The 26,337-nt window shown below is 38.7% G+C and overlaps 1 protein-coding gene across 6 annotated transcripts in view; it reads left to right on the forward strand.

Annotated features, from left to right (window-relative positions):
- The window catches only part of TBC1D5 (TBC1 domain family member 5), a 326,354-nt gene extending 300,240 nt beyond the window's left edge, over positions 1-26,114 (forward strand). For all 6 annotated transcript variants that reach the window (XM_040593276.1, XM_040593275.1, XM_040593273.1 and 3 more), the window contains 5 exons: positions 1,190-1,289; positions 15,284-15,363; positions 16,097-16,273; positions 22,840-23,636; positions 23,668-26,114. In XM_040593276.1, the coding sequence (XP_040449210.1) occupies positions 1,190-1,289; positions 15,284-15,363; positions 16,097-16,273; positions 22,840-23,133 (651 nt within the window). In that variant the 3' untranslated portion in view covers positions 23,134-23,636; positions 23,668-26,114. The remainder of the gene's footprint in view (positions 1-1,189; positions 1,290-15,283; positions 15,364-16,096; positions 16,274-22,839; positions 23,637-23,667) is intronic.
- The last annotated feature ends 223 nt before the right edge of the window (positions 26,115-26,337 follow it).

The following is a 26,337-nucleotide window of genomic DNA, read 5'->3' on the forward strand; positions in this document are numbered from 1 at the left end:
TATTGTTGCTGATCAGTTTCGGATTTTTTTCATTTGAAATGTAATTCACACTCTAATGTTCAACAATCTCCATCAAACAAGATATGATAGAAATGCAAAACTCCTAAGAGAAAGAGGATATTAAAAAGTTACTTTGCCTTCATTTGGATATCTTGAATTCAATTGCATACTTAAACAAAAAACTGCCTAATACTGTTTAAAACTAAGCTTTAAAGGAATTTTTCCAAAGGAGCGGTGAACTTTCTCTGCAGTATGGCCTTCAAAGTCAAGACTGGATACATTTGTAAACTGGCAAACAAAGGAGATGAAAGAAGAATCCTTACCTGAAGCAGTTCCCATTGCTTAGGCAGGGCATGACGGCTAGGTCATAACGCTTCTCCAGGGCCTTAAAATCAAGAATCTTTTTTGAAAAAAAATCATATTGTAAATTACAGTTGATGCATTTTTTTAAACATAACTTGATAAATTTAGTGTAACTGCTTTATACTATGTGAGTTGAAGATAGGCTTTGCTTAAGTATTACATAAGACATTGGGTGGAAGTCCAGTTGGCTGAGCATAGAAGTGCAGGTTTTTTGTAGATAGAGCATGATGTGTTGCAAAAATAAATATGCCAAAATATATAGCAGTAATACATCCTTGAGGTATGGTATTAAGCCTCATGAAATACTTGACTTGAAATTTAAAAAAAAAAAGAATTTTTCTGAGGTTTCAAAGGGATTGCTGTGGAAATTACTCTTCCAGAAATTATTTTTTTTTTTTCATTTGCCGAGTTTTTTCAGCTATCGCTGTGGTATTGTGTTTGCACAAGCAAAACCAAGCATCTAATCTGTAAAAGAAATATGGATTGTTAACTTTTCTTGGGTCAGGGTAGACAGATTTTTATTTGACTCTAGAAGAAAAAAGAGTTGTATTAATAAACACTGAAACATTAAAACCAAACCCTATTTCCATGAAATGACAAAATAATTTAAAATTATTTTTATTATATTATAATAATTTTATTATAATATAATAATTATAATAATTACAGTTGGAAGGTGATTGTCTTTTATTTCCAACAATTTCTCAAGAACAAAGGAATAGGAAAAATTAGAAGATGTCTAAGCAATTCAAAGGTTAGCTTGCCACTTTTACTGTGTGTTGTAGAAAGTTGGAGCTCTTTAATGCTAATAATCTCTTAATTGTAGGAGGAGGAACTGGAGGCCCAAATTTCATTTCTACAAGGACAACTAAATGACTTGGAAGCCATGTGCAAATATTGTGCAAAGATGATGAATACACATCTTGGTAAGTGCAGTACCCCGTATTAAGCTACAAATCTTTGCCAAGGCTCTTTTCGTGTTTGTATTAGAACTAAAATAACGTTTATGTGGTATAGCGCATATTATTTTATAAGCCATGAAGAAGACTGAATTGATGCATCCAGTTGTTCTATCAGATGCTTCCACTTTTAAACTTGGGAGTATGGTAGCCACTGATTATGCTAAAAAGAAAGTAGAGGCATTTTGGCACAGATGCTCTTTCTCTGTTCCTAAGATTTCTTGTATTGTAAGAGACATGCTGGACCTCACAGCATATGACCTTTACACTTCTTAAGGCCGTTTGCAGTTCAACAGTCCCAGAATGATACCTGATGCGTGCAGTGACAGTTGTATAAAATTCATATGCTTTCATTAAATGTAGCGTCTTTACAATCTGTGATCACCTTCAGGATGTAAAAACATGTTACAGTAGGCTGGATGGTTTGTAATATTTGCCCAGACCAGGAGAAATACAGTAAGATAGAAGTCAATACATTGGGAACAGAATCAGCATAGACTCCAGTCTAAAATTCAACTTACATATTGCCAAGACAAATCAGAGAAAGTAAATAAAAAGCTTCAGTCAATTCAGGTGTAAATATGCTTAGCTATGCTTTGACAAAAGCAGCATTTTTAAACTGTGTTGAACTGAACTCTAAAAGTTAGTATATTTAGTTATGTGAAAAAGCGCTGTTGTTAAGAAATCAGGGCACAGCTGCAATAATTTTAAGTTTTATTTATAGCCTGCAACATCTAAGCAAAATAAATTAAACTTGAATATTTCAGTGGGTAGAATTAAGTATATGGATACCTAAGTTTACCAGGTCAAAAAGATCAGATGTGAAAGCCATATTATACTTGTATTTTCATTTTCTTTTACGCGGGTGTTTTAGTAGCCACTGATACGAACCTAGGAAAAACTGTAAATACTGTGTTATTTGAAGGTTTGGAATTGCAGCCTTCAAAAGCCAAGCGTAGACCTCTAACCCCAACAGATTTAGTCTGATATATTGCTTCTGTGAGGGTTTGTGAGCAATGATGAGACTAGAAGCAAGCAAAGGATATAAATTATAAGCTGCTGAAATGATGGGGAAAAGATTACTGTGTCAAGAAGAAAAGCTGAAGTTTCTTTCTGTTAGGAAAGAAGACAAGGAGTGCTTAGCGGGGGTAGCAGTTCAAGCACAAGCATGAGCATTTCACCAGCTATGGCTCTGGACTAGAGATCAGAATAAACCCAGGCAAAGATACGTGAAGTAGTCTGCCTTTTAACACTGGGTCCATGAAATAAAAGCAAAAGATTTGTAATAACATCCCTTTTTTTTTTTTTTTTTTTTTTTTTTGTTACCCTCACAGGACAGGGAAAGCCATGCCCTTATACAGCTTTGCCTGTGGGGCTTCACTGGGTACATCGTGGCACCCCTGCAGTGCTCTCAGAGCCTTCCAGTCTAGTTTCTTCTAAGCCCTACTCCTCACGATATTCCTACATGTCTTGTCAACAACATGGGCTATTAACTTGGTAAATTTGGGTTACACCAATGCATTTAAATCCTACAGAAATTAACAGTTATGCATGACAAACAGAGCACAAGACAGACTGAGATACCACCAACCTTCACAGCTTCTGCGCTTGTAGCAAACTGATGAGGTAGGGTATCCCCAAATCAGCCAGCAGATGATCCAAAGCAGGAAAAAAGCCACCAGGATTCCTGCTGGTCTGATCTGTGCAAAGTCCCTTCTACCCTGAAATCTGTCCATCACCTTCATCCTGGTGATCTGAGCAGCACAAGCCAGCAGGCTGTCCCAGAAAACAGATTCTCTATAGCATCACAGAGCACCCTCTGAGCGTGATCTCCAGTGTCCACCCACTGCCTGGGGCTGCGGGGAATGGCAGCAAAATAAAACTCAGAGCATATCTGGTCATTTCTGGGTTAAGGGGCAAGTTAGCAGAGGCTGCTACTGCACCTGGTCTGATTCTCCCCCAGGTTCTCTTACCCATGGAAATTGCTTCATTTCAGAGACCACAGAGCAGATGATATCGCTCCTCTTGTAACCTGTCAGGACATTAACTTCAAGGATATCACTTTATCCTGTGAGGCTGAATTTTTCTGACTTCATCACCCAGCTTTTGGCTCTTGTAGCATTCTTGACACCAAGGTTGAAAATCCTCATTTAACTTACCTATACACGGTGTAATCTCTCAACACTGCTAGGCAGTACACTTTAAAATTCATTTTATATGGGTTGCTGTTTAGACCCAAGCTTTTTTGTGGTCTTCCTTTGAATTCTTCAGGGTTTTCATATGCCTTTTGAAGTGGGTTAGTCAGATCAGGATATGCTGTAGCAGCACTGGACACAGCAAAGTCATTATATAGCAAAGGGAAGGTCATCTCTCTACTTTTATGTGGAGTTCCTCTTTTTAAACATTTTTAACGCAGCATCACATTAGTGTTCCTTGATACAGTGATAGGTTAAAGTGACAATCCACTATGACTTTTAAAACTTGATGAATCGCAGCTTTCTAAACAGAGGATTTTATGCTGTAGGTAAAGTCAGGAAATGTTTGTTTCCATATTTATGTTCCTTGCATTTGATTATATTAAAATTCACTTCTTGTCATTTGGCTTTTTAGCTGAATAATTTAGGTAACTCTGCAATGTACTGTCTTCTCCTACCACTCTTACTGCAGACTTAGCCATCATACATTAAATAGTTGTCTAAATTATTGATAAAAACATATGGATATATAAAATTCAAGGAGCCTTCCAGAACTAATTCCTTTAACAGAGTTAGGCAACATTTTTAAGAATTATCAGTAAGTCAGTTTTTTAGTCTAAGGCCTGCCTTTTGAATTTTATGAAGTTTAAGGTTCTTATTTTTAAAAAACCCACATTTTTTTAGACTGACATTTTAAACAGCTTTTTTTAGACTATTACTCAACCAAGAGTCTTTTTCCTGTATGGAGTGCATTATATTTGCAGGTCACTTTTTAACAAAACAATATTAATTCGAGCTTATAAAAATGCATATCCAGTGAGCATTCACCACAGAATTATTTAATTGGCACTGTAAATCAGAATGTCAAACCATTATGGAATGTTCTTTCTGCGGTTTCCAGTGAGATAATTCAGAATTTTTTGGCTGTCTTCTCTCAGGTTCTTTCCCTTACGAGGGAGATCCTGATGACGGTCAGGTGCAGTTACTTCCTGACAGAGATGACATGTGTTGTAGCTGAGAAATTATCAAAGTGACCACAAAGTCATGTATTCTGTTTTGTATCCCTCGTAACTTATAATCTGTTTATATCAAATTCAACTATTATCAAGTATGGTTTTATATGATGTCTTTTAAGAAAATAGTTTTAACAAAACTTTTTAAAAAAATTTTAAAAAACAAAACTTTTTAAAAAAATTTTAAAAAATTATTTGGGCCCGATAATGATATTACATTTCTTTACCAACAGCATTGTATTTCTGTAGGTTTCAGCAGATATCTGCTAAGACTGCATTTCCTTTGCATAGAGCATGAGGAAAGACCAGGGGGAAAGAGCGGCAGTTTTTATTCTGTTCATATATTCCAAGATGCTTTCATTAAATGTTTATCTCCTTCCATAAATAAACTACACAGTGTACCACATGGCAACAACATAATTAACTGCTTGTAATATCAGGGGATGTTACCATGGGAATGAATGATGGTTCTGAAGTATTACTACTTAGCACTATGTGTAGAAATTAGAAACGGGTTTTTTGATTATTAAAATGGAGGAAAGTCATTCTCTGATCTTTGTCTCCTTCTTAGGGCTGTGCATTAGAAAGAGATTTACTTTTCTTTCCCCTCTCCCTTAACCACTGAAGAACTGCTAAGGTGGAATGCCTTTTAGTGCCTCCAAGGACAGATGCTGAAATTTTTATATGTAAAATGGCCAGACAGGAAGGCAGATTTTAATTCTGTTCCCACTCTTTTTCACAAGCTTGTCATAGCTTAAAAATAAAATAAAATGGTCCTGTGTTCAGTTTTTCCATTTAAGTCTGTTTTGCAGCATTGTTTGCAATATAAATGCGGAGCATTACTCAGCTGATAGTGAATAAGTGTAGTTGCCATAGCTGTTTCTGCTCCAGAATCACCACAGATACATTTTCTTGGTTTTACTTTTTCACATACACTAATCTCTTTCAGGAAGTAATGTTGTCCTGGTGCGTTCAGTAATATGGTAATGTTCTCCAGCATTTTTCTTTCTGTGAGGTGCTTTTCTGTTAGTGCATATAAACACCTCAAGGCTCAATGATGCAAAAAGCCGTAATATACCACTGAAGTATTACAATGTTATAACCTGTCATAATGTTATTTACTCTCTGAAGAATTTTGTTATTTACTTTTTGAAGAATTTTGATTTTTTCCTCCTTTCTTTCACTATGTGGAAAGAAAAGCATCAAGCTAGCAAGTGCATTCGTAAGATTTTCCCTGGTAAATATGACCTCTGTCTGATGTCTTAGAACAGATCATGAATAATTTGTCTAAGAGATATGCACCCAAGCATCACTCAGAGGGCCCCACAGTATCTGCTGGAAGGTTCCTTGCTTGTCCTTCACATTTGACATGGAACTGAGTTTGAGGTGTTAGTTCAACATGAAATCAGATTCTGGAGGGTCTGAAAGAGCAAAGTTTCATTCTGTCCCAGACTCAAGCCAACACGATGCTGTCAAACAGCAGTTCAAGCAACACCAGTTAATGACACTGCCATCTGACACCGTCTGCTGTTCTAGTATCTTTAGGGTTTGGACGATGTAGGCACTGGCCCAGGACTAAAGCACAGCCTCCTAATAAAAAGTAAATTAAAACCCTGGAGAAGTATCAGTCCTCCATAGGCAAGTAATAGTATAAGAGATTGTGAAGGATGTTTATGAGCTTGCCAATTCTGTTCCAGAGGGAAAAGTGCTGAATTTTAAAATGTCATCTGTTTATAATAGGCAGGAACAAATCCATCACTGTTCTCCAAGACAGAAGAACCTACCATTTGTTTCCAACAGAGACATAGTTTCAGACCTCCAAGTGTGTGAAAGTTTACCAAATAATTACACATGTAGTACAGGAAGTCCTTTTCATGAGAGGCAATTTAAAGGAACATTGGTTCAGTATTAACTTGGATGTGGAGATCTTTATATAGAAACTATTCTTTTTTGATGGGCAATTTACCAGGTTATGAAAGTAGAGAAACTAAGGTCATTCCACACTTGCTTTTGCTTAAGGGCAGCACTATGTAAATGCAGAAGGTTGCTTTCCCAGCTAGCTGAGATTCAGAAGCGATTTAGTTACTTTCTCACATCACAGAGCCTCAGCTAATAAGCCCTGTGGACTCATAACCAGCTCTGTAAAGAGTTAGCTCACAGGCTTCTGCACAACACCCTAGAAATATGTCCAAAGGTACCCAATTATATAGAAGAAACATAAGTCTGCCTAGTTTTATTAACTTCATCGTCATACTGATACTGCTAAAATTGAGCCAGCTGCTAGAGAGACAATCAGGTGGGTCTCAGAAATATGTTGCTCAATATCCAAGTTTTTAAATCACTTCTTGTCTTGGAGGCAATGTCACAAAAACCTCTCAGCTCTGCCCTACATCTAGTAAGTTTATGCTTAAGCATGCTGGCTCCACTAAGCCAAAGCAAATAAATACTCTGAGCTACCCATACAGGGCTGGTCACGTTGTCCTTACGGTGCGTTTTCTGCTGTGACATCTGTTATCTGTAATATGTTGCTATGTCCTTCACCAATATTTCAGTACCTCTCTGCCCCTTCAGTGTGTATTATGGAAGGGATGTGGAAAGGTGAAGTTTTCATCCCCCATGCTTCTAAACACCACCAGCATTCTGCCACTGGAATGACGTGTCGGCTCTTGGCTTTCATAGGTAACCTGTAAATAACTGTACGTAAATAAAAAAAAATGAAAGCCACTCTTTTGAGAGCTCTTTGGATGGGATCACAGGACATGTCCCTGCCACAGCCATCGGGCAATGCTGGCAGTTGTAAGATTCACTTATACTTAACGCTGCCTGACATCTCCCAGATAAATATTATTTGGAAGACTTATTAACCACAGTTCAGAGCCACCTTTTCACTGTGGTTATTGCAGACACCATGAGCAAGGAGGGAAAAATATAAAAATAGAGGAATAAAGACTTACAGGATGTAGTTGCTAGTATAATTTTAGTTGCTGGGTGAAATAGCACCTTTAAAGGCTTAATTAGACTGACTTCATCCATCCCTCTTTTAACGGTTGATGCAGTTGTTACGAGGGTGCATTTCATTATAATGATCATTTGCAGTGGGGGAGGGAGAGGACAGAGTTGACTTAGTGACTTAATTGCTCATTATTTAGGGGCTGATATATTTTCCAGTATAGATCTGGATGCAGTGCTTGTTAAATGTATGCAAGATAGTACTGAGTTCTTGTTGTGTGTATCATGTGATGAGATGAAAGGTTACAACACTTTTGTAAGGATAGAATGAAATGGACACTCTTCTGCTGCCATGGGTTGAAATGAAATCCTTTAGCATTTGTTGAGGAAGTAACTGCATTAAATGAGTTCTTTTATGCTTGGGACATAAATAAAATAATCTATAGTTTATAAACCCAGTGTGATTAGAAATGCTGTAAGTTAAAAGAGCCACATCAAACACAGCCCCATGCGTCTTAAGGGGATTTCTCCTTTGGTTAAGAATAACGATGTAAAACAGCATATAGAAACGGCTTATAAATAAAGAATATTAACAAATTTATTAAACCGAATACAGGAATGGTTACTGGGAAACAAGTATTGGTTGTATAGCACAACTTTCAGACTCTCACTTCTGGTCTCACTTCATATATATTTGCAGGAAGAATAAAAGTGTAATTCGTCATGCCTCATGAATTTTAACCATCTTTTTGTCCCTTGAGGGTAACTCTTAAGGTCACAAAAACACACCGTTCAACTGATACAGAGCTACTTTCTTTCTACAACAGTTGTGCCAATCCTGAAAGTACAGCTGTGGTAGGCACCTACAGATACTTCCATCCCAGTAGTCTGGATGAAAAAGGAGAAAATTAGAATAATGAAGCTTATACACCCCATCATTACCTAATTAAAAGCTTTCCCTGCAACTTTGAGTGAATTCCTGTCAGAATGTTTACTTCCATTGGCCTCTTGCTTCCTTCTCTTTGTGTGGGGAACATCTCCCTGCCACTGACAGCCACTGACAATCCGCCCTTTCCTTCCCAGCATCTCCTAGACATTTGTTTCTCTTCTGATGTCAACTTTAGAGGAGTAAAACCTTGGCAGAAGCTAAATTCTGGCACGACTGAATTGTTAATTTCCCCATTATTTCCATAAATACATGGACATAAGGTATATGTTAAGTATAATTTGCCTATCATATGTAAATTAGAGTTCATAGTTAAGAGTTGATCATGTCTTTGAGCAAGGGATAGGCAAAATGTCTTCATGACCCTGCCAGACTCATTTTCTGTATGTCTGCAATTCTGTGCATTGCTATGAGTTGATGGTTGGTGACCTTTTACCATGTATTTCTGTGATGTCACAAGCAGTACCGCACATTAAATGTGGATAAAGTATTGGTGCTCCACATGACACATGAATCAGAAGAATATACTGTATAAATATATAATTTATATTAAAAAACTATTCTAAAGAATGCAATACTTCACAAAGAATTTAATACTTCAGATTTGTAAGATCCTTAAATTCTTTAACAAATGTTTCTAAGTGATGCTTTTAATATAATGCATAATTGTTACAATAAGTTGACATTCACAATAAGATAGATAAATGAAAGTTAGGCAACAGTGGTGTTGCCTTCGTCAACACGTAGATCACAAACTATTGTTTTAGAACGAATTTTAACTCCTCTCATTTGTATTTTTAATGCTGGAAAGAAAATGCTGTATTTGGAAGCATCCTGAGCTGCATTATTAAACAGCAATATCAACATATTGCAGTGTCGTCTTTCTAGAAAGGCCCCAAACCACTGTTAAGTTCTAGATTTTCTGTCCAGTGTTAAGGAAGGGGCATGTTTTCCTGCTCAATCAGATCCAGGTCATCTTGGAAAGAAGTATTTGTTGTGAAAAGGGAGAGAAATTGATTATCAGAAGCTAAATTCCCAGTCCATCCTTCCAGCCCTCTAATGTTAGTGAAAAAGCAGCCTTGCTTTCACTAGTATACTGTGCAGAAAATGTTGTAAGCATTTTCTGTAAACTCTGCTTTCATCAAAACGATCATACAAAAGGACTGGAATATGAGTCCCGAGAGTTGACTGTGCCTTGACATCAATGGGAACCTTGGGATTTTTTTTCTTTCCATTTTTTGGAAAAACAGGGAGATGAAGTAATGCACTCAGTTCTTCCCTTACTGCTGCCTGCCTTGGCAATGAGAAGGTACTTTGGCAGAGTATGAATTGTCTTCTCAGCAGTGGAAAGCAAGGATGAAAAAAGTCAATTTAACATGATTCTGGCACCGTTGATGGTTCGCAAGTCATTGATCAGGAACTGGTAGTAGAAAGGCAGTGTTCATAATAAAGCTTGCAGCTATTTTGAGTTAGCTCCTCTCAGCAGGAGTCATCTTCCTGGAAAGGCCCCACAGGGACCAGCTTAAAAATAGAAATTCATTAGGAGAAGGATGCACTGCAAAAAGGCAGCTGTACAGGAGAAAACAAAGAACCTAAGAGAACAAGGACGTTAAAGTTATTCCCAAGTTAAGTTTTCTCCACCTCCATCTAATTTTGTGTCAGTATAAAATGAGGTCCATGTTGGGCCTTCATCCTGCAGGGCTGTAGCTCTACCTATCTCCAACTTCTCTGGTGGAAGGGAAGGGATGCAGGTGTGTCTTCCAGATGAATGGGCATGAAGGGATGCCTGAGAGGTCCTTGTCCACAGCAGACTGGCTTTCCCACTCATTTAACCAGCTCTGGTGGGTTTCTTGCAAAATCTGTATTGACTGCATGCAAATTTTTCAGTGAAGGTTAGTTTACTTAATAAGCCTCTGAAATAATTAGGCCAGGGCAAACAGCTTTTCCACATTCGGAGGGGAAAGTTTTCAACAGCCCCTTTCCCTGTCAAGGGAACTCAGCAGTGACTACGCACACCATCATGCAATGTGTAGCAGTTCAGTCATCAAAGAGCGTAAGCCTTCTCTAATTTTCCTACTAGGAGCTGCTGTAGGTTATTTTCCTCTTTCATCTCTGTACAGGGGATGATTGCATGTCTTCAGTTTAAATTTTAGAAATTTAGTTAGGGAGAGGAAATAGAAGTCCTGATTTTTTTAAAAAAACTACTTCTACAGTGAGTTTGCATGTGATCTTATTTACAATTTGTAATAACTGTAAGGGCAAGAAATGAAAAATACATTTCATCTTAATTTTTAGCTGCTTCGACTGTTGCTAGCCAAATCACTACTTGATGCATTGTTTTTCTATTATTTTGTAGAAAAGAAGAACAAGAACGCAATCATTTGTATGTCACTGCTCTGTAGTTATAGTTAGCTTTAAAATATATCAAGGCAGCTGATCATAGTCTCGCTGTGGAAGTAGTTACTTATTTATTGATCTAGGATCTGTCAAACTTAAATGAATGTCCTCATTTGACAAGAAGTACCCAAGATTAATTCTAAACAATTACATAAAAGGCATCCCTTGGGTTGTGAGTCTTGTTGGAGGGCAGCTATAACAGTGGGAAACATTGCTGACTTATGAAGGGAACAACTGGTTGTACAGCTGCAGTATTTCTGAGACTTAGTCAAGAGTACAGTCAGGGTATGACAGTTCATTTTGTGAAACTTGGAGGTTTGTAAGTACTACGTTGAAACAAATCTAGAGTCACGTAATAGCTGTCTGGGATCTCCTACATCTCACAACAGTGTGCTGACCATCAGGTGACAGTTTGCAAAATTCACCTTTTGTTTTCCTCTGGTAAGAGCTTCATTGAAACAGAAGTATTTTCTTTTTCTGCAAAAGGCATTCGGCATCAGCTGAACAAAATCTTAATGAAAGAAAAAAAAAACAAAAAAAGATAGCCAGAAATATTTGACCTTAGCCTAAGTCTTCTAAGTACTGTAGGATTTTGTTAACTTTTGAATGACAACAGCTATCCCAATAAGGTATTTATAGCATAGAATCAAACTGGACTCAGTTTTGAATAATCTAGAAATCATATAATCAGTTTGTTTGATTCATTTTATCGGTTTATTCATTTATCCTGCCATGTTTTACACATAGGAAGGTGTTTTGAGTTCCTAATTGACATCTACAGGTGTTTTTTAAAAGTTAGTTGTTATTTTATGGAGAAAAAAAATAAAGCTTTGAGGTGCTGATACAGGGCATCAGATAAGGAAATAATCACTATATGGCAAATTCATTTATATACATAAAGCACTTCTCAAAATACAATAACATCTCCTGTGAAGGAAGAATAATTAAATGATACATCTCAGCTTAATGTAACAGTCCTTCAGCTGAACAGTATTGTATCAAATGTGCTTCCTAGCACTTTTAACAGAGGTGGTGTTTTTAAAGGTATTTATAGTTACAAGGGTATCTTGTAAGATACAGAAGGGTAAAATAAAAAGCTTCAGTTTGCACTTGAGAGCTTTAGTTTCCCAGTTCATCTCAGCAACTGACTGCCCTGTGAGGTCCCCCCAGAAGTGGGAAGAGGCTTGGCTGAAGTCCCTCAGGTGGGGGCTGCTGAGCCCTGGCACAGCTGTTGACAGCAGTGCAGCTGCGGAGGGACCGCACCAAGTTGTTTGCCATCCCCCCTTGTCTTCCCACCTCCGCTTCCAGTTCACGTGGGTTGCAAAGGGTGGTCCCAGCAGCAGGATGTGATCAAGGAGGCACTCGTGCAAAATTGCATTGCCCGTATGCCTGTTTTCTAAGGAATTTTTGTTTAATTCATCTCTAGTCATTAGGCAGGGAAAAAGAACGAGCACTTAACAAATTTGGGTTCCATACATATAATTTATTTGGTAGATAATAAACTTTGTATTCAAAAGGGATGAGGGTAGTAGATTGGAAGCCATGTGCAGTTTAAGGGCATGTTTAAGAAGAATTATCCATTGCCAATTCTACAGGGAAACCTTAATTCTCTTTCATTGTACTAGAGAAAGACAACCCAATGTATGCCTTATGTCACACTGTTCCTTCCTGGGGGGGGGGAGAGTGGCTCATTACAGTGATTTGCATCTTGGGGCATTTTTCTAGGTTAAGTGGAGCCCAAATTTTGAGCCCAAAATTGTGTCTGAGAGCAAACTCCAAGTGTAATTTTTTCCAAAAACACATTTTAGTGTTCTTAACTGATTAAAAATAATAGACCCTGTATAGCCAAGACACGTCGTGCTGTACTTTAAAAATACTGCAAATTGAAGGAAAAATGTGAGAAATTCAACAGCTCAGTATTAGGAAATTTTGCTGTATTTCCAACCTTTTCTCTCTACATCTTTTTTCCTCTGAAACAAGTATCAAAATCCAGCATTAATATTGCTAAAGTAAATATGTGACATGAACATTTTTAACTAACTTTTACTGCTAGCTAACTATCATAGTTCCGTTCTAAGTTCTTAGAAATTTCTCAGTGTACTGGTTCTTCAAACATAGTTAGAGTTTTTTGGCTTACAGGGTTTTGTAGCAATGATAGTTTCTTGTCCATTTTTTTAAAATACTATCTTATAAAACATCTCTAAAGAACAGAAATAATAGTAGATTCCACACATCACATGGAATGCCTTTCAGCTTTTGTTCTCTTGCTCTTACTTTCCTGATATCTTAGATTTCTCTCATTTAGTCTTCACATTGGAGGTTTTTTTTTGAATTATTTTCTTGGTCCATCTGCAGAGTCAGTATGCATACCTTAATGTATGGTTTTAATGTCTGTGGGGATCAAATTATAAAAATGCTTTTCTTTCTAATGCTGAGAAATGGAAAAGACAGTTGAATTCAGTTATTCAGACTGTGATTAAGCATTGCTTTGCCACCTATGAAGACCCTGGACTTCTGCTGTTTCAAGTTCTGAACCTGTTAGAAGTAGGAAATAATGCATTGTTAAACAGTAGAAATTAGGATCTAAAGTATTATTTTATAAGTAAATCTTCATATCTTTTATTTACCAAATTGAGAGACTAGACAATTTAGAATGCAAAGTGTAAAAAAGAAAATAAAATGCCAAATTAATTATGCTTTCTCTTAATTCGTGATGCTACATATTTGCAGAAAGACCTAGTTTAATATTATTTCTAGCCTTCAGAATGCAGCGTCTTTCTGATGTAAAATTTATACTAGGCATTGTTCAGTTGTACTACATTTGACTTCATTGCTGCAAGACACTGCTGCTGTAATACGGTAAGTAATGAGTGCTAAATGATGTAAACATGGATCTCCTGGTTCAGATAGGCTGCTCATGCAAAGCTGAGTTATCTTACCCCCACTTGCTCAACCTTGGTCACACCACCTTTCATGGACTCTTGTCATCCATTGCCTTCCGTGGCTGTAGCCTCTTTTATTCCTTCTACTTTTCAAATTGTTTCTTTAGCAGTTCATTTAGGGCTTAGGCTTGGATCCTTTCTCCTCTTTGCCCTTTCCATTCTTCATTTATACCCATTACTGATTTCTGGCCCCACTCCATTTCAAACTTCTGTGTTTATATGTGGGTTTTAAATCCACCTCTCTGCTTTTAATCTTCCTTCTTGTTCAGTGTTCCACACCTCATTCTTCTGCTATTTATTCTGTAAACACAAAACCTACACCGTACTGCTCAGTACTTTTGCTTGAATCATGTGTCAAAGTTGGCAGTGTCACTGTATTTGTCCTTGTCAGCATCATCTGTGACAACAGCTTTGGCTTTTCACTGGTTCAGGCCCTGAACATGTAGAATGTTTTTAAAAACAAACAAATGCAATGCAGCTGTGGATTAATGGGACAAAGCTCTAATTCTGAAGCAACTGGGATGCAGATATTCATGAGCAGCAGAGTTGTTCCAAGTGAGTGTCGCTAGGGGGGTTGGGCTCGGTTCTGTGTATGTAAGACAGGAGTGGCACGAAAGAGTACGCTGTCATTTTCAGTTGGCGGATACCATCTCATTCTGTAAATATGTCACGAGGATTTAAAGAGGGGGAAGGCAGGAGCCAGGAGGCTGGAGAAGGACCTGACATAGTTTTTTTAAGAGTCCACAGAGCTATTAGAGCTATAGTTCTCTGGGCTGGTTTGGACTGCAGCATTGCTTGGGATTTCCCTGAGGCAGGGAAGACCACCACAGCTCCAGCTCTGATGTGTTAGCCAGCCTCCAGCCCTGACTCCTGCAAACACCATCCACCAGAGTATCGAAATGCGTCCTTGGAGGCCAGCACTAGAGGTATAGAAGGCAGGACTCTTCTGAACTGATGCTACTGCACTGCTCTTTCTGTCAAGTATGTTTTGCTTGGCCCTGGGTCTTTTACCTAAAGGAAGGTATTGGAAAGGGAATAAAACTTTCTGTCTTTTTAGAAAGAGGAGCGTTCTAGCACGTGCAGTGGCCACAGGATCGAGATGAAGATTGCCGTGCTCCTACCCTAACCCTTTCTGTGAGCTGCTGCAGATTTCTGTGAATGTTCTTGAGTGCTTTCCAAGGCATTTGCAGATTCAAAGTAGTACGTAACTCCATTAGCCACGGAGGCTGATGTTTTCTTCTAGGAGTGGCCAGCAGCAGCCTGAGTCCATTGGTACACTGGGGCAGGAGAAGTCCCACAGCAGCACAGCGTTGCTGGAGGCCTCCTGGCAGCAGTGCCAGGCTTGGGCTGGCCTCACCTCCACAGCTAATAAAGTTGTCAGCCTCTAGGTCTCTGTGCGAAATTGTGTTTGCAGGTCACAGGATTTTGTTTTGAGAGCGTAAGTCAGCAGTAAATTGGCAGCACGTTAGAGATTATTCAGGGAATTTTTTCCTACCTTTTTTTTCTTTTGATGTTGCAGGAAATATTCAGGAAGTCATATTACAAGAACACCTGGAGAAAGAAGATGAAATTCTAGTTTCCTTGGCTGGTTTGAAGCAGGTATAACTATTGCTTAGCTTAACCTTGCACTCTTCAGTGCCATTAATCCTTTCTTTTTTTTTTTTTCTCCTTCTTTATTCTTTTTGTATACTGCTCTCTTGTCATACAGCTATTTTACTAATACTAATGCATCAAGCATTGTGGTGTGCTTTCATTTAAAGAGGTAAAGCTCAACTATAAAGAGTTCGAATTACTTGCTCAGTATTTGCTTCCTGAAGAGATCTGGAGGCCTTGAACCAGAACTGAGACACTGAGCTCTGGACTCAAAGTCACACTCGTTTTTCATAATGCAAACTGTACATGCTAGGCAATAATCGTGCCTATGTCCCCATTATTTAAATGTGATGACACTTGAATGTCATTGAATTAAAAGAAAAAAAAAATGAAAATGCTGCCGAGCATCTGTAGCTCTGGTGATACTTCCCCCTACTCCCTCAAAATATATTTTATGAGAAACAATGTGGCATATGTTAAACCTATAATGAGGTAGGGAATAATCTTAACAGTTTCATTGTCTTTAGATTTCTTGGATAGTTGTTTTCCAGACTCTGATACAACCACATTTCACTGAAATTTGTATCTTTGACCAATATAGATATGAATATTGACTTGCTTCCTATCTCTTCAAAGCAAATGCTTTGGGGAAATGGTGCATGAAAGCATGCTGCACAGAACTTCAGAGAATTCCTCCAGATTTCCAACTTACATTCTTCCCCCTCCCATTCAACAACAGATCAAGGATATCCTGAAAGGTTCGTTGCGTTTCAACCAGAGCCAGCTGGAAGCTGAAGAAAATGAGCAAATCACTATAGCTGATGATCATTACTGTTCCAACAGTCAGAACAAGGGGACAGGTGATGTCCTAAAGGGACCTGTTATGACAAAGCAACAGTTCATCTCAGGACAACAGGTAAGATAAAAACATCTCAAACAGGGCATTGATGGAATTAGTCTTACATTTTTTGGACACTTCCTTTAGCATGTCCAGACATTACATGGGAAGACACCATCATTCCTGGTAGGTATGGAGACATGGTTAAAAGTGTCTCTCTAGCTACTGTCCTACTCCAATTAATTATATTTATTGGAGCCTTACGCTCCACACACAGATATTTAAGTCCAAGTGTTACGCAGTGTTTGGGGGAGTTCTTTCAGATTGTCGAATCACAGAATCACAGATTAATTCCCTACAAAAAAAAGATGTAAAAACTGGAGGTGAATGTTCCCTTTTCAAATGTTCCCATATGATTATTCTCATTGTCCTTGTCCTCCAGAATCCTATTATGTAATAGCTGGTGAACTGCATTGCAGTGTATTCATGGCCAGTGCCAGAAAGGAAACAGTGAGGAGGCTGCTTTTACCTTCTACTTCATGGTATTGACTTTCTCCTTGACTCAGTAAACAGTGTTTTCACATACAAAGCATACAGTCAGCGGGCACGTCCGTACAGAGAGAGAAAGATTTTTTTCCGTTCATGTTAAAATGTCCTTCTCTGTCTAAGTCTTAGTCTGACTCAAATGTGGTCTTAAGTACTTTTGTATATGCACATTTCTATGCTGGAGTTCTGGTTAGTCTGCCACCCCGCTACTGATACTTAGTAAATCAGTAGTAGCACTATCACCTTAGGGTCTAACTGACTCTACAGTCAGCTTACTTTTGACAATTTTACTTAGGAATTACAGGAAATACTTAACTCATTTTCAAATAATGACACAGGATTGTTTTGATTTGTTACACACAGTCCCCCCGAGTTAGAACAGTCTGTTAAAAATCATATTTTAATTGTATTTCAGAAGCAAATGGAGTGTTTATATAGTGACCTCCTATTTTTACCCTTTATCTTCTAGCATTTTATACAAAATACCTTTTGTTTTCTTGCCAAAATGGAAAATAGTACTTTTTTGATTACTTTTACTTGGATTTATTCTGGAAACTGGAAGGTAGAAAGCCATATAAAATGACAACATCCTATAAGAGTGTGTGCAGACTTGTGCTGGAGAAGCCCTTATTCGGATGCTGGTCAAAATCACATGTCACTGTGCAGATTTGCTGGGGCTTTGCACTTTGAGTATTGAGGGTGGAGCAGTCAGGGTAAGCCTGGTCTGCATGGGTTCCTTTCCAATGGAGACTTTTGGGTGATACGTAATGAGGTCTGCTCTTAGCCCAGTGTGTAGTCAGGGTATTTATGTAAATCCAGCTCCAGGAACTGAGAGATGTCTATGGGTCCCACAATTTCTGAGGCTGCTAGTAAGCCCACTACAACCAACACGAGTAGAGGTTGTACAAGCTGAGCTCCTGCAGAGCATCAATGGGGCTTCAGCACCGCATGGTTTATGGAGGTGCAGTACATTCATACGGATTAGCCTCCTCTCCTCTTATCTTCTGGAAGTTCCAATTATGATAATGAGAAACAGCCCCTTTGACAGAAGAAAGAGAAAAGATTAGGATTAGAAATGGCAGTCCAGGAGGACCGTTAGTATCCCAACGGTCTGTGCTGTTTCCAAGCCCATTGTCTTTAACCGCCATGTCTAAACTCAAAAAGAGGAGAGCCTCGGACCCCTTTTAATAAAACATGGGACAATAACCTGCTGAATTTAGTGGGCTGTGACATTCAGCTGTTAATTGATGGGGTCAGTTGTTGGCCCAAAACAGGCCATGGCCCAGGCATTGAGTTCTGCTGAAGAAAATGGGCTGCACTGATGCCCTGGGTCAAGCCGGGAGTACTTACTGAGAAACTAAAACCCAACCACTTCTAGACCATTTAATGCGTTTCTTGCTAAGTAAATTTTACTGTATTTACATTTTCTGTGGCTTTGGTAATGCATGTAATTCTGTTTGTTGTGACTTACAGAGATTTTTCTCTGGTAGAATTATGGGGATTTTTTCTAGGACAGCTGGAAAAGTTACAAGTATAGCTATTGTGTAATTGAGATTAGAATCTGGTCTTTTGTGCTTGGTTGTTATATAAGTATTAATCATTTATCATCTTTACTTTTTTAAAAAGTGTTCTTCCTCTTTTTTTTTGCCTCAAAATCCCTTTCTGGAAAGTGAGGATAAGGATACAGTCCTTCTTTGGAAAAGAAAGCTGCAAAATTAAAAATGCAGAAAAAATAAGATACAGGCTGAAAGAAATAGAGCATTTTTTGGAATCTTTGGCTTTGGTAGCAGCGTGCAGTTGACAAACAGAAGGCTTCTGTTGCTAAATAATGAATGATAATTAACACATTATCTTGCCTTTATGTCTGTTCAAAGAAGGAGGCAAAATGAGCTGCTGTTCTTCTAAGCTTTCTTGAATTATATCCTTGCAGTCAGTTTTAACTCATTCACAGTATGAAGGCAATTGAAATAAGCCTGGTCCTAGTAGCTGATATTCATCAGGAAAAAATGTTTGGAGAAGCCATATGGCAATAGGCGTAAGGTTGTTAACTTTCAAAGCTACTGGAAGTGTAATTCTGTCATTTTTCATTTATTCAGTAGTGGCAGCAGATGGGAGAAAACATGGTTCACGTCAGCATGAGTTTCCTGAAACAGAAACAGGCAGAAGAAGAAGGGAGGAGGTATTTTACCTCTGGAAATATCAGTACCAAAATACCAATGTATGCCAGGGATAGGCAAACATTTACAGAAGGCCATTTTACATTGTTTTTTAGTCAAGATCTATGTTTCGCTGCTTCTCAGATACTTCAGTGAGCTGTAGGTCTCTTTACCTGAACCAAAAAGCGGGTAGAACGAAAAGTAGTGTTGCAAAGCACAACACTAATGACAAGAAATTGGGATGAGCAGTTTTCTTTCCTTTCTTTTTGTAAAAGCAGGATGCTTTTTTAAAAGCACAAGGGCACATTTCTGGGAGCAGAATTTAGGAAATTGCAACAGCAGTGCAAACTGTTTATGATGCCCTTGCTGGGGCTCACTGCCAAAAGGAAGACACCCCATTAGCATCCTTAGGGTTGCCAGCGAGGAAAATACTGATCTTGCTGGGCAAGTGTGTCACTAGGCAACATCTGTGTCACACTACGCAAGGTGGAGCCATCTTGGGTATGAGGGCTGTGAGGACTGAAATAGCCTGATCTTGATAGCTTGGAATAATAAAGTGTATAATTTTGCAAAATGAGACTGTACCGCATTGCCTGAGAGCTTTTAAATATAAGTGTGGAAAGAAGCCAGGTGGATTATGCAGCACTGGTTGTTTAAAGGAATGTAAATTTCTGTTGTACGGGGCGGGGATGGGGTGGGAACAAACTGCTGAAATTGTGAACATGGCATGTAGAGCTCACACAAAAGCTTCATCTGGTCCTGTCTTGTGGCTGCACTGGGTGCCTATAAAACCAGGCAACTACCAACGTGTGAACTTCGTGAGGTTCGACAAGGCCAAGTGCAAGGTCTCACATCTGGGTTGGGGCAACCCCTGATATCAATACAGACTCAGGGATGAAGGGATTGAGAGCAGCCCTTCCGAGAAGGTCTTGGGGGTACCGGTGGATGAAAAGTTGGACGTGCGCCAGCAATGTGTGCTTGCAGCCCAGGAAGCCAACTGTGCCCTGGGCTGTATCAGAAGAAGCATGTCCAGCAGGTCCAGGGAGCGGGTTCTACCCCTCTGCTCTGGTGAGATCCCACCTGGAGTTCAGCGTCCAGCTCTGGAGCCCTCAGCACAGGAAAGACATGGACCTGTTGGAGCTGGTCCAGAGGAGGGTCACGAAAATGAGCAGAGGGATGGAGCACCTCTCCTGTGAGGAAAGGCTGAGAGAGATGGGCCTGGGGAAGAGAAGGCTCCACGGAGACCTTATTCGCAGCCTTTGAATACTTAAAGGGGGCTTATAAGAAAGGTGAAGACAAACTTTTTAGTAGGGCCTGTTGTGATAGGGTAATGGTTTTAAACTAAAAGAGCGTAGATTTATAGAAATATATAGATACAAGGAAGACATTTTTTACAATGAGGGTGGTGAAACACTGTAACAGGTTGCCCAGAGAGGTGGTAGGTGCCCATCCCTCGAAATATTCAAGGTCAGGTTGGATGGGGCTCTAGCTGAAAATGGCCCTGCTCATTGCAGGGGGGTTGGACTAGATGACCTTTAAAGGTCCCTTCCAACCCAAACCATTCTATAATTCTATGATTCTATGTTGATGGAACAGAGCCATGGTCGTGTGCTGCCCGTGTCCTCAGCCCCCTGGAGATGGCAGGCAATTGACTGACAGCTCATGAAGACAGCATTTCAAACAGACCAGATGAAAGGAAAAGGCTAATTAATAAGTAATTGTGTCTCAGCTCAGAAGTACTTAAATAGTGAAGTATCTCTCCTTGTAGGACAGATCTGTTTGTATTTAACTTTATGGAAACAGCTTGAAGTTGTTGACATTTGAACTACCCTGGTTCTGCCCAGGTCAGCAAGTTTGAGGTCAGTTTTGATAGCGCTCAGCACAGGATAGTTGTTGATATTTCTAAAAGCAATCTGCTTGGTTGGGTATTAATTTTATTAAGTCATCTGAGGAAAATTAATTAGTATCAAAAACTGATAGATGTAAATCTCAATCAGTTTGACAGCTGTCTTACAATGGAACTTTTAACATTGTCACCAATACTCTGGACTTAAGATATTTCCATTTGAATGATAAATAATTAAATTTATTTATTTATAAATAATAATTTAAAAAATATTTTTATACTTAGATAATAATGTAATATTATTGTAACTAGATACTATGTAGATAACATGCAAAAAAAAGTAATATAAAACTAGTATGTTTTAAAAAATTGCTGCAAATGGAGATATTTGCATCCTTGTTCACATAAATTTTGGAAGGGAATGGGTCACAATTCTATATTTGAACATATTTTCACATTCAGCTGATATTTATCTTGTTTGTGAGTGCTAAAAATTTGTAACAACTATATAAATAACAACCAAAGATTTCCGACTCCAACATTTCATATTACAGTCATTCTTAATCACTGGTGGCTTTTGTTTCCTGAGCTACGCTACAGTTCTCTTTCAAGAATGTTCTGATCTATCATCAGTAATCAGAGCAATGGAAAGCTTTTTTCAGCTGTAATAATATATTTGGCAAACCAAGTTTTGCTGGAGGCCATGGGTAACGTAACTCCCAAGTTGTAGCTTGATACTGGTGATGAGCTCCATACTCCAATTTTATATACTGTGCTGAGTCTTAACTTCATTCTCATTCTTTTTTTCTCTAATACCTATAATCTCTCTTTTACCCCAAAGTGAATTGGCACTTTTTTGTTCAGTGAGTCACAGCTGAAGAGCTTGCAGTTGACACACGTGCTGACTTACACATTTCCCCAGCAGCCCGTCTACTACTTCTCCTTTTTCTCAGTCTCACATTAGTCTAATCAAATCTATTGGTTTCCATATCACACCCCTTCAGGATGCTTGTCCCCACAGGCTGCTTGGCAGGCTGCATTGTTACTCTAAAAAAATGTATGTGAGAGCAACTAAGAAAGCAGTCATATTCTTGTTGGAGGAACATAGCTCTAGATAGCAGTTGAATGCATCTGTTGCAGAAGAAAACGGTGTCCATTTGGGTTGCAACCAAGCTAATAGGCTGCCAGTTGTCAACAAGTGAGAAATCCCACTCTGCTGTATCTGGCAGTCTTCCCTTCTGATTACACATAGCTCTGACTGTTGAAAAGCTGGGTTTCTCCTGAATATGGCTAGCTGGAAAATAAGATTACAAGTTCATAGAGAGTTTTCTGGTACACTGATGTGTAGTCTTGATCCACTACCTGAGTGCTCAGGGACACATATTTCCCAAGGTCTAACGAGGCAGAAGAGGGATTTCTGGACCCTCATTTTCTGGTAGAGTTAGGAAATACTCTATGACACTAAGCCTGGAAGCCCTGATATGTTGAACCTGAACTGGTGCACGCTAAACCAGGACTATGTATGGCTTAGATTCCACAGGTCAGGGTTTTATTAGGAAATTTTATACCAAACCGTTCTCCTGACAGGCTGCAAAATGCAAATCAGGGCTGCACTGATGCCCTGGGTCAAGCCGGGAGCACTTACTGAGAAATTAAAACCCAACCACTTCTAGACCATTTAATGCGTTTCTTGCTAAATGCAAAATGTATCCTGTACATGCAAAGCTGCAAAAACCTCCTCAATTGACTTCATTAATTACTACAGAAAACTGACAGCAGTGAGAATGTAACTACTGAAAATCTTCGCAGCTGTAATGTGTGTTAGATGCCTAGCTGCTGTGATCTACATGGATCCACTATGTTGATGATGAAACATGGAACACTGCTATACCCAATAACCTATTTTTAGAGTGTTAGCTTTTGTGCTTTCTTAAATTACAAATAAATTATTCCATCCCAAGTTAATACCCCCTTTATCTTTTTACTGCTTGATTTGGGCATTGCTACTTTTATCCCATTCTCATATCACTGACGTGCTTCATAAACCTCACCAAGTGGTACTAACTTTAAGTTCTTTCTGTGCCATTGTCTCACAGACTACGACTGGTTCAAGCACTAGTGAGAGCAAGAGTGCTGATGACTATATTATGGTTTCCAAAGAAGACGAAGGAAATAGGAGTGCTGTCCCGGAGCCAGCGCAGTCCCTTCAGTCACACAAGGAGGCAGCGGTGAAGCCAGAAGCTCCGTCTCGTTCTTCTTTGGTATTCTCTGACCCACTAATGGGCTCCATTTCAGCCTCCTCCAGCAACCTCAGCTCCAGCCCTGATGACGACAGCAGTAATAACAGCAAGGATTCTGACTTTGCTATTGTCAGCCCACTGGACATATGAAGAAACAGGTGGGGAGAGTTTGGGAGGTCTGTCATTACAGTTCAGCTCAAATTCCTATGATTCCATGGGCCAGATAGTTCTTTGGATTAGAAGGACAGAAAATAGATAAAGGTAATCCATTTCAGCTGCCGAAAGTCTAAATTAAAAAAAAAAAAAACAAAAACAAACAAACAAAAACCCAACAAACACAAACCAATACCCACACATAAGCCACTTGTTGAAAAAATTAGATACTTTTTCAGAACTGCCTTAAATAAAGACCCAGTAAAACCAAGTTCTAATATACAGTTATTCTTACTTATACAGTTATCTTGCTTAGGAGCTTTGTTACTATAGAACTGTTGCTTTCCCAAAACATAGAATAGTATGTGCTAGGTACCATAATGGATTAGGAAACGTGTAGATACTTGGCATCAGACCTGAAGCAGTAAAGACAAGCTAGATGTAATATCGTCCTTTTACAGAATATGCTTGACCGGGTTTTCTGAGTAGGAAAGGGTACTGTTCCTTGACCGGGTTTTCTGAGTAGGAAAGGGTACTGTTCCTTCAGAGACCGTGAATAGAGAAGTAGGGGGTGTATTCCAGAAACATTAAAAGTATCGTCCTGGCAGTAAGCTTGTTGTCAGTTGAGGAATGCTAGTTTCTTCATTTGCATCCAGCAGTAGCCTGAGGTGTCTTCAAGGCAGAGGTTTGTGTGATTGTTCCTCCGCACTGTCTTACAGGAGAATGTGTGACAAATTCCTTGAGAACAGGGACCTGTACAACAGAGCCTTATTTCCCTTTGCCTGCTTTTTTTCCCCTTGAGGTTCCCAGTTCATCTCTTTCCCTCTTTATATCTGTCTATTTTTACTCCCCCTGGCATGATTTTTTTTTTTTTTTTTTACTGAGACTACCATGGTTGAAGCAGTAGGTGCAAGGGAAATTTCAGTATTTCATAGTGTCGACCTGAGCCAGTTGAACTAAAACTAGCTTGAGTATGATAACTTACCAGAGAAGGGTGCAAACTGAAATGAAATGTTCGTAATTAAAAGCACTTTATGCCTCATTACTATTATCTTCTATAGACTCTGTTTACATATATTGCTATACAATTTCCACATTTCTAGTCAAGAAAAAAATAATGTGCAGCAGCATTAACCAACAGAAAGTTTCTAATTAACTCCAGAACTTGTTCTTCTATGGAAAAGTGTGTTTCTTTTCCATCGAGTACGTAGTACATCTAATAACAGTCTTTTCAAGTAGATAAGGGGCAGGGGAGTGTCCTGTCTGACCCCTTTAAACTGTCTTGGAATTCACAAAAAGAAACCGGTGGTGAGCGGATGCCTCCTCTTGCAGGACATACACAGAGCGGGATTGAAGGAATGCTGGAAAGTCACTCTAACAGCAGCAAAAAAAATCGCATTATTTACTTTCAAGATACGTATACATTATACCATGCAACAACTTGGTAATTGTATGGCAAAGCTTGTGTTTGTATGGAGTTCAGAAATGGTAGTTATTTGCTGCTTAGTCTGTAATTGTAAATGGAGTTAAGTACTGTATTCCAAAGATGAGGTGACATGTAGTTTGCTGGTCTTAGATTTTACAAGGTCTATGACAGTGACTGAATTGGAGAAATAATTGCCATGTAATTACATGGTAACTGTCATGTTCAAAAGCTGCTGTGTAGTTCTGAGATTATTTGTGCCTTGTAAAATGATAAAATACTAGAATGTTATGAGTAGGCATAGCATCATACCTCTCTGCAACCGAATGATACGAACAGTCAGGTGCTGTTTAGATGAAAGATCTTAAGTGCATAACATTTTTGTAAAGGTGTTTATTTGGGTTTAATTTTCAGCTGCATAGAAAATCACTTTGAAATTCGGCATGCATGCCTGTCTTCAGGTTTATTTTATTTCCCTGAGTTTGCATAAATGCCAGGGGATTAGGTGGCTGTTGATTTATTTAGGTCTTTCAAGCTTTTCTAGCCTTAACCCATTCCGCAAGGCTTGTGCCACACCACCAGCAAAGGGGAATCTGTTCAAGAAGTACCTATGGAAAGAGGAGAGAAATATGCTGGGGACAGAGAGAAAAGTTTTATATTCTGTGACCCATAAACCTTCAAAGATTCCATTACTTTGGCAGGGGAAAGTGTTTTTACTTCTTTTTTATTTTTTTAAGCATCAACCTTTTGATTTCTGTTCTGGTGGTTTGTTTCAGGGATCACGTTGCTATTTTCTTGAACAGTCTCATTGCCAATGGAAGAGCGTGATTTGTACAGTTCTTTTATTTTTGTAAGTTAGTTGTATCTTTAATATTGCATATTTTAAAACAGCGCTATAACTATATAAAGATTTGGGGAGTTTCTAACAAGTTTTCACTGATCAGTGAATACCGATGAGCTGAATGCCTGTCATGCCGTGGGATATGATAAAAATCTTCAGAAGCAGAGAGATGATTACACAAGTAAGATCAGAGTGAATTCCAGTAAATGAATCTGCTTTGGTTATACCATGTCCTTCCACATCTCAAATATGTTGTCTCTGATACTTGATCATAGTGCGGAGATAGATAGAATTTTGTATATTCATTAAGTTAGAGACCTGTAAGTTAGACAAAATGTCAATTCCTCACCCTGTCTTGCGTTATGTTAATATACTGAGAAAGAAAGCGTCATTTATAATACAAGATTATTCTTTTCCTCCAGAGATGTCCTGCTCATGATGTTCATGGATAACAATAATCAGATAGAAAAATCATGTGCATTGCAAATTACTGATGAAAACTAATATGGATTTAAGATATGTATCTGAGACTGTTGTACTGGCTCTCGCATCTGTAATTTATGACTGTTTAAAGTCTCTTGCATGTCATGTCAGTGGTATGTACTGCAGGAAGGCAGTATCCTATTTTGACTGGGTATTCATTTAGTCGTGGAACTTTGTATCTTTACTCTGGAAGAACATCTAGCCCGCTTTATTAAAGAAAGAATTAACAAATTTCCTGGGCTGTGCTTGTGCTGTTTTCTTAAAAAGGAAGAAAAGCTTTTTGACTAGAATACTGGAAGTATGATTTCTGAGAAGAAGAGTGATTAAAAACTTTAAAACTATCTCATTATCTATGTAAGCACAAAGATTATTAATATTTTAATCAGAATTTATACATATGATGCAGGGAATAAAACTGCTTGTTATTTATCTCGCCCAAACAACATAGAACATT

This window comes from Falco naumanni, chromosome 4, assembly GCF_017639655.2.
Source record: "Falco naumanni isolate bFalNau1 chromosome 4, bFalNau1.pat, whole genome shotgun sequence".
Classification (NCBI taxonomy): Eukaryota; Metazoa; Chordata; class Aves; order Falconiformes; family Falconidae; genus Falco; species Falco naumanni.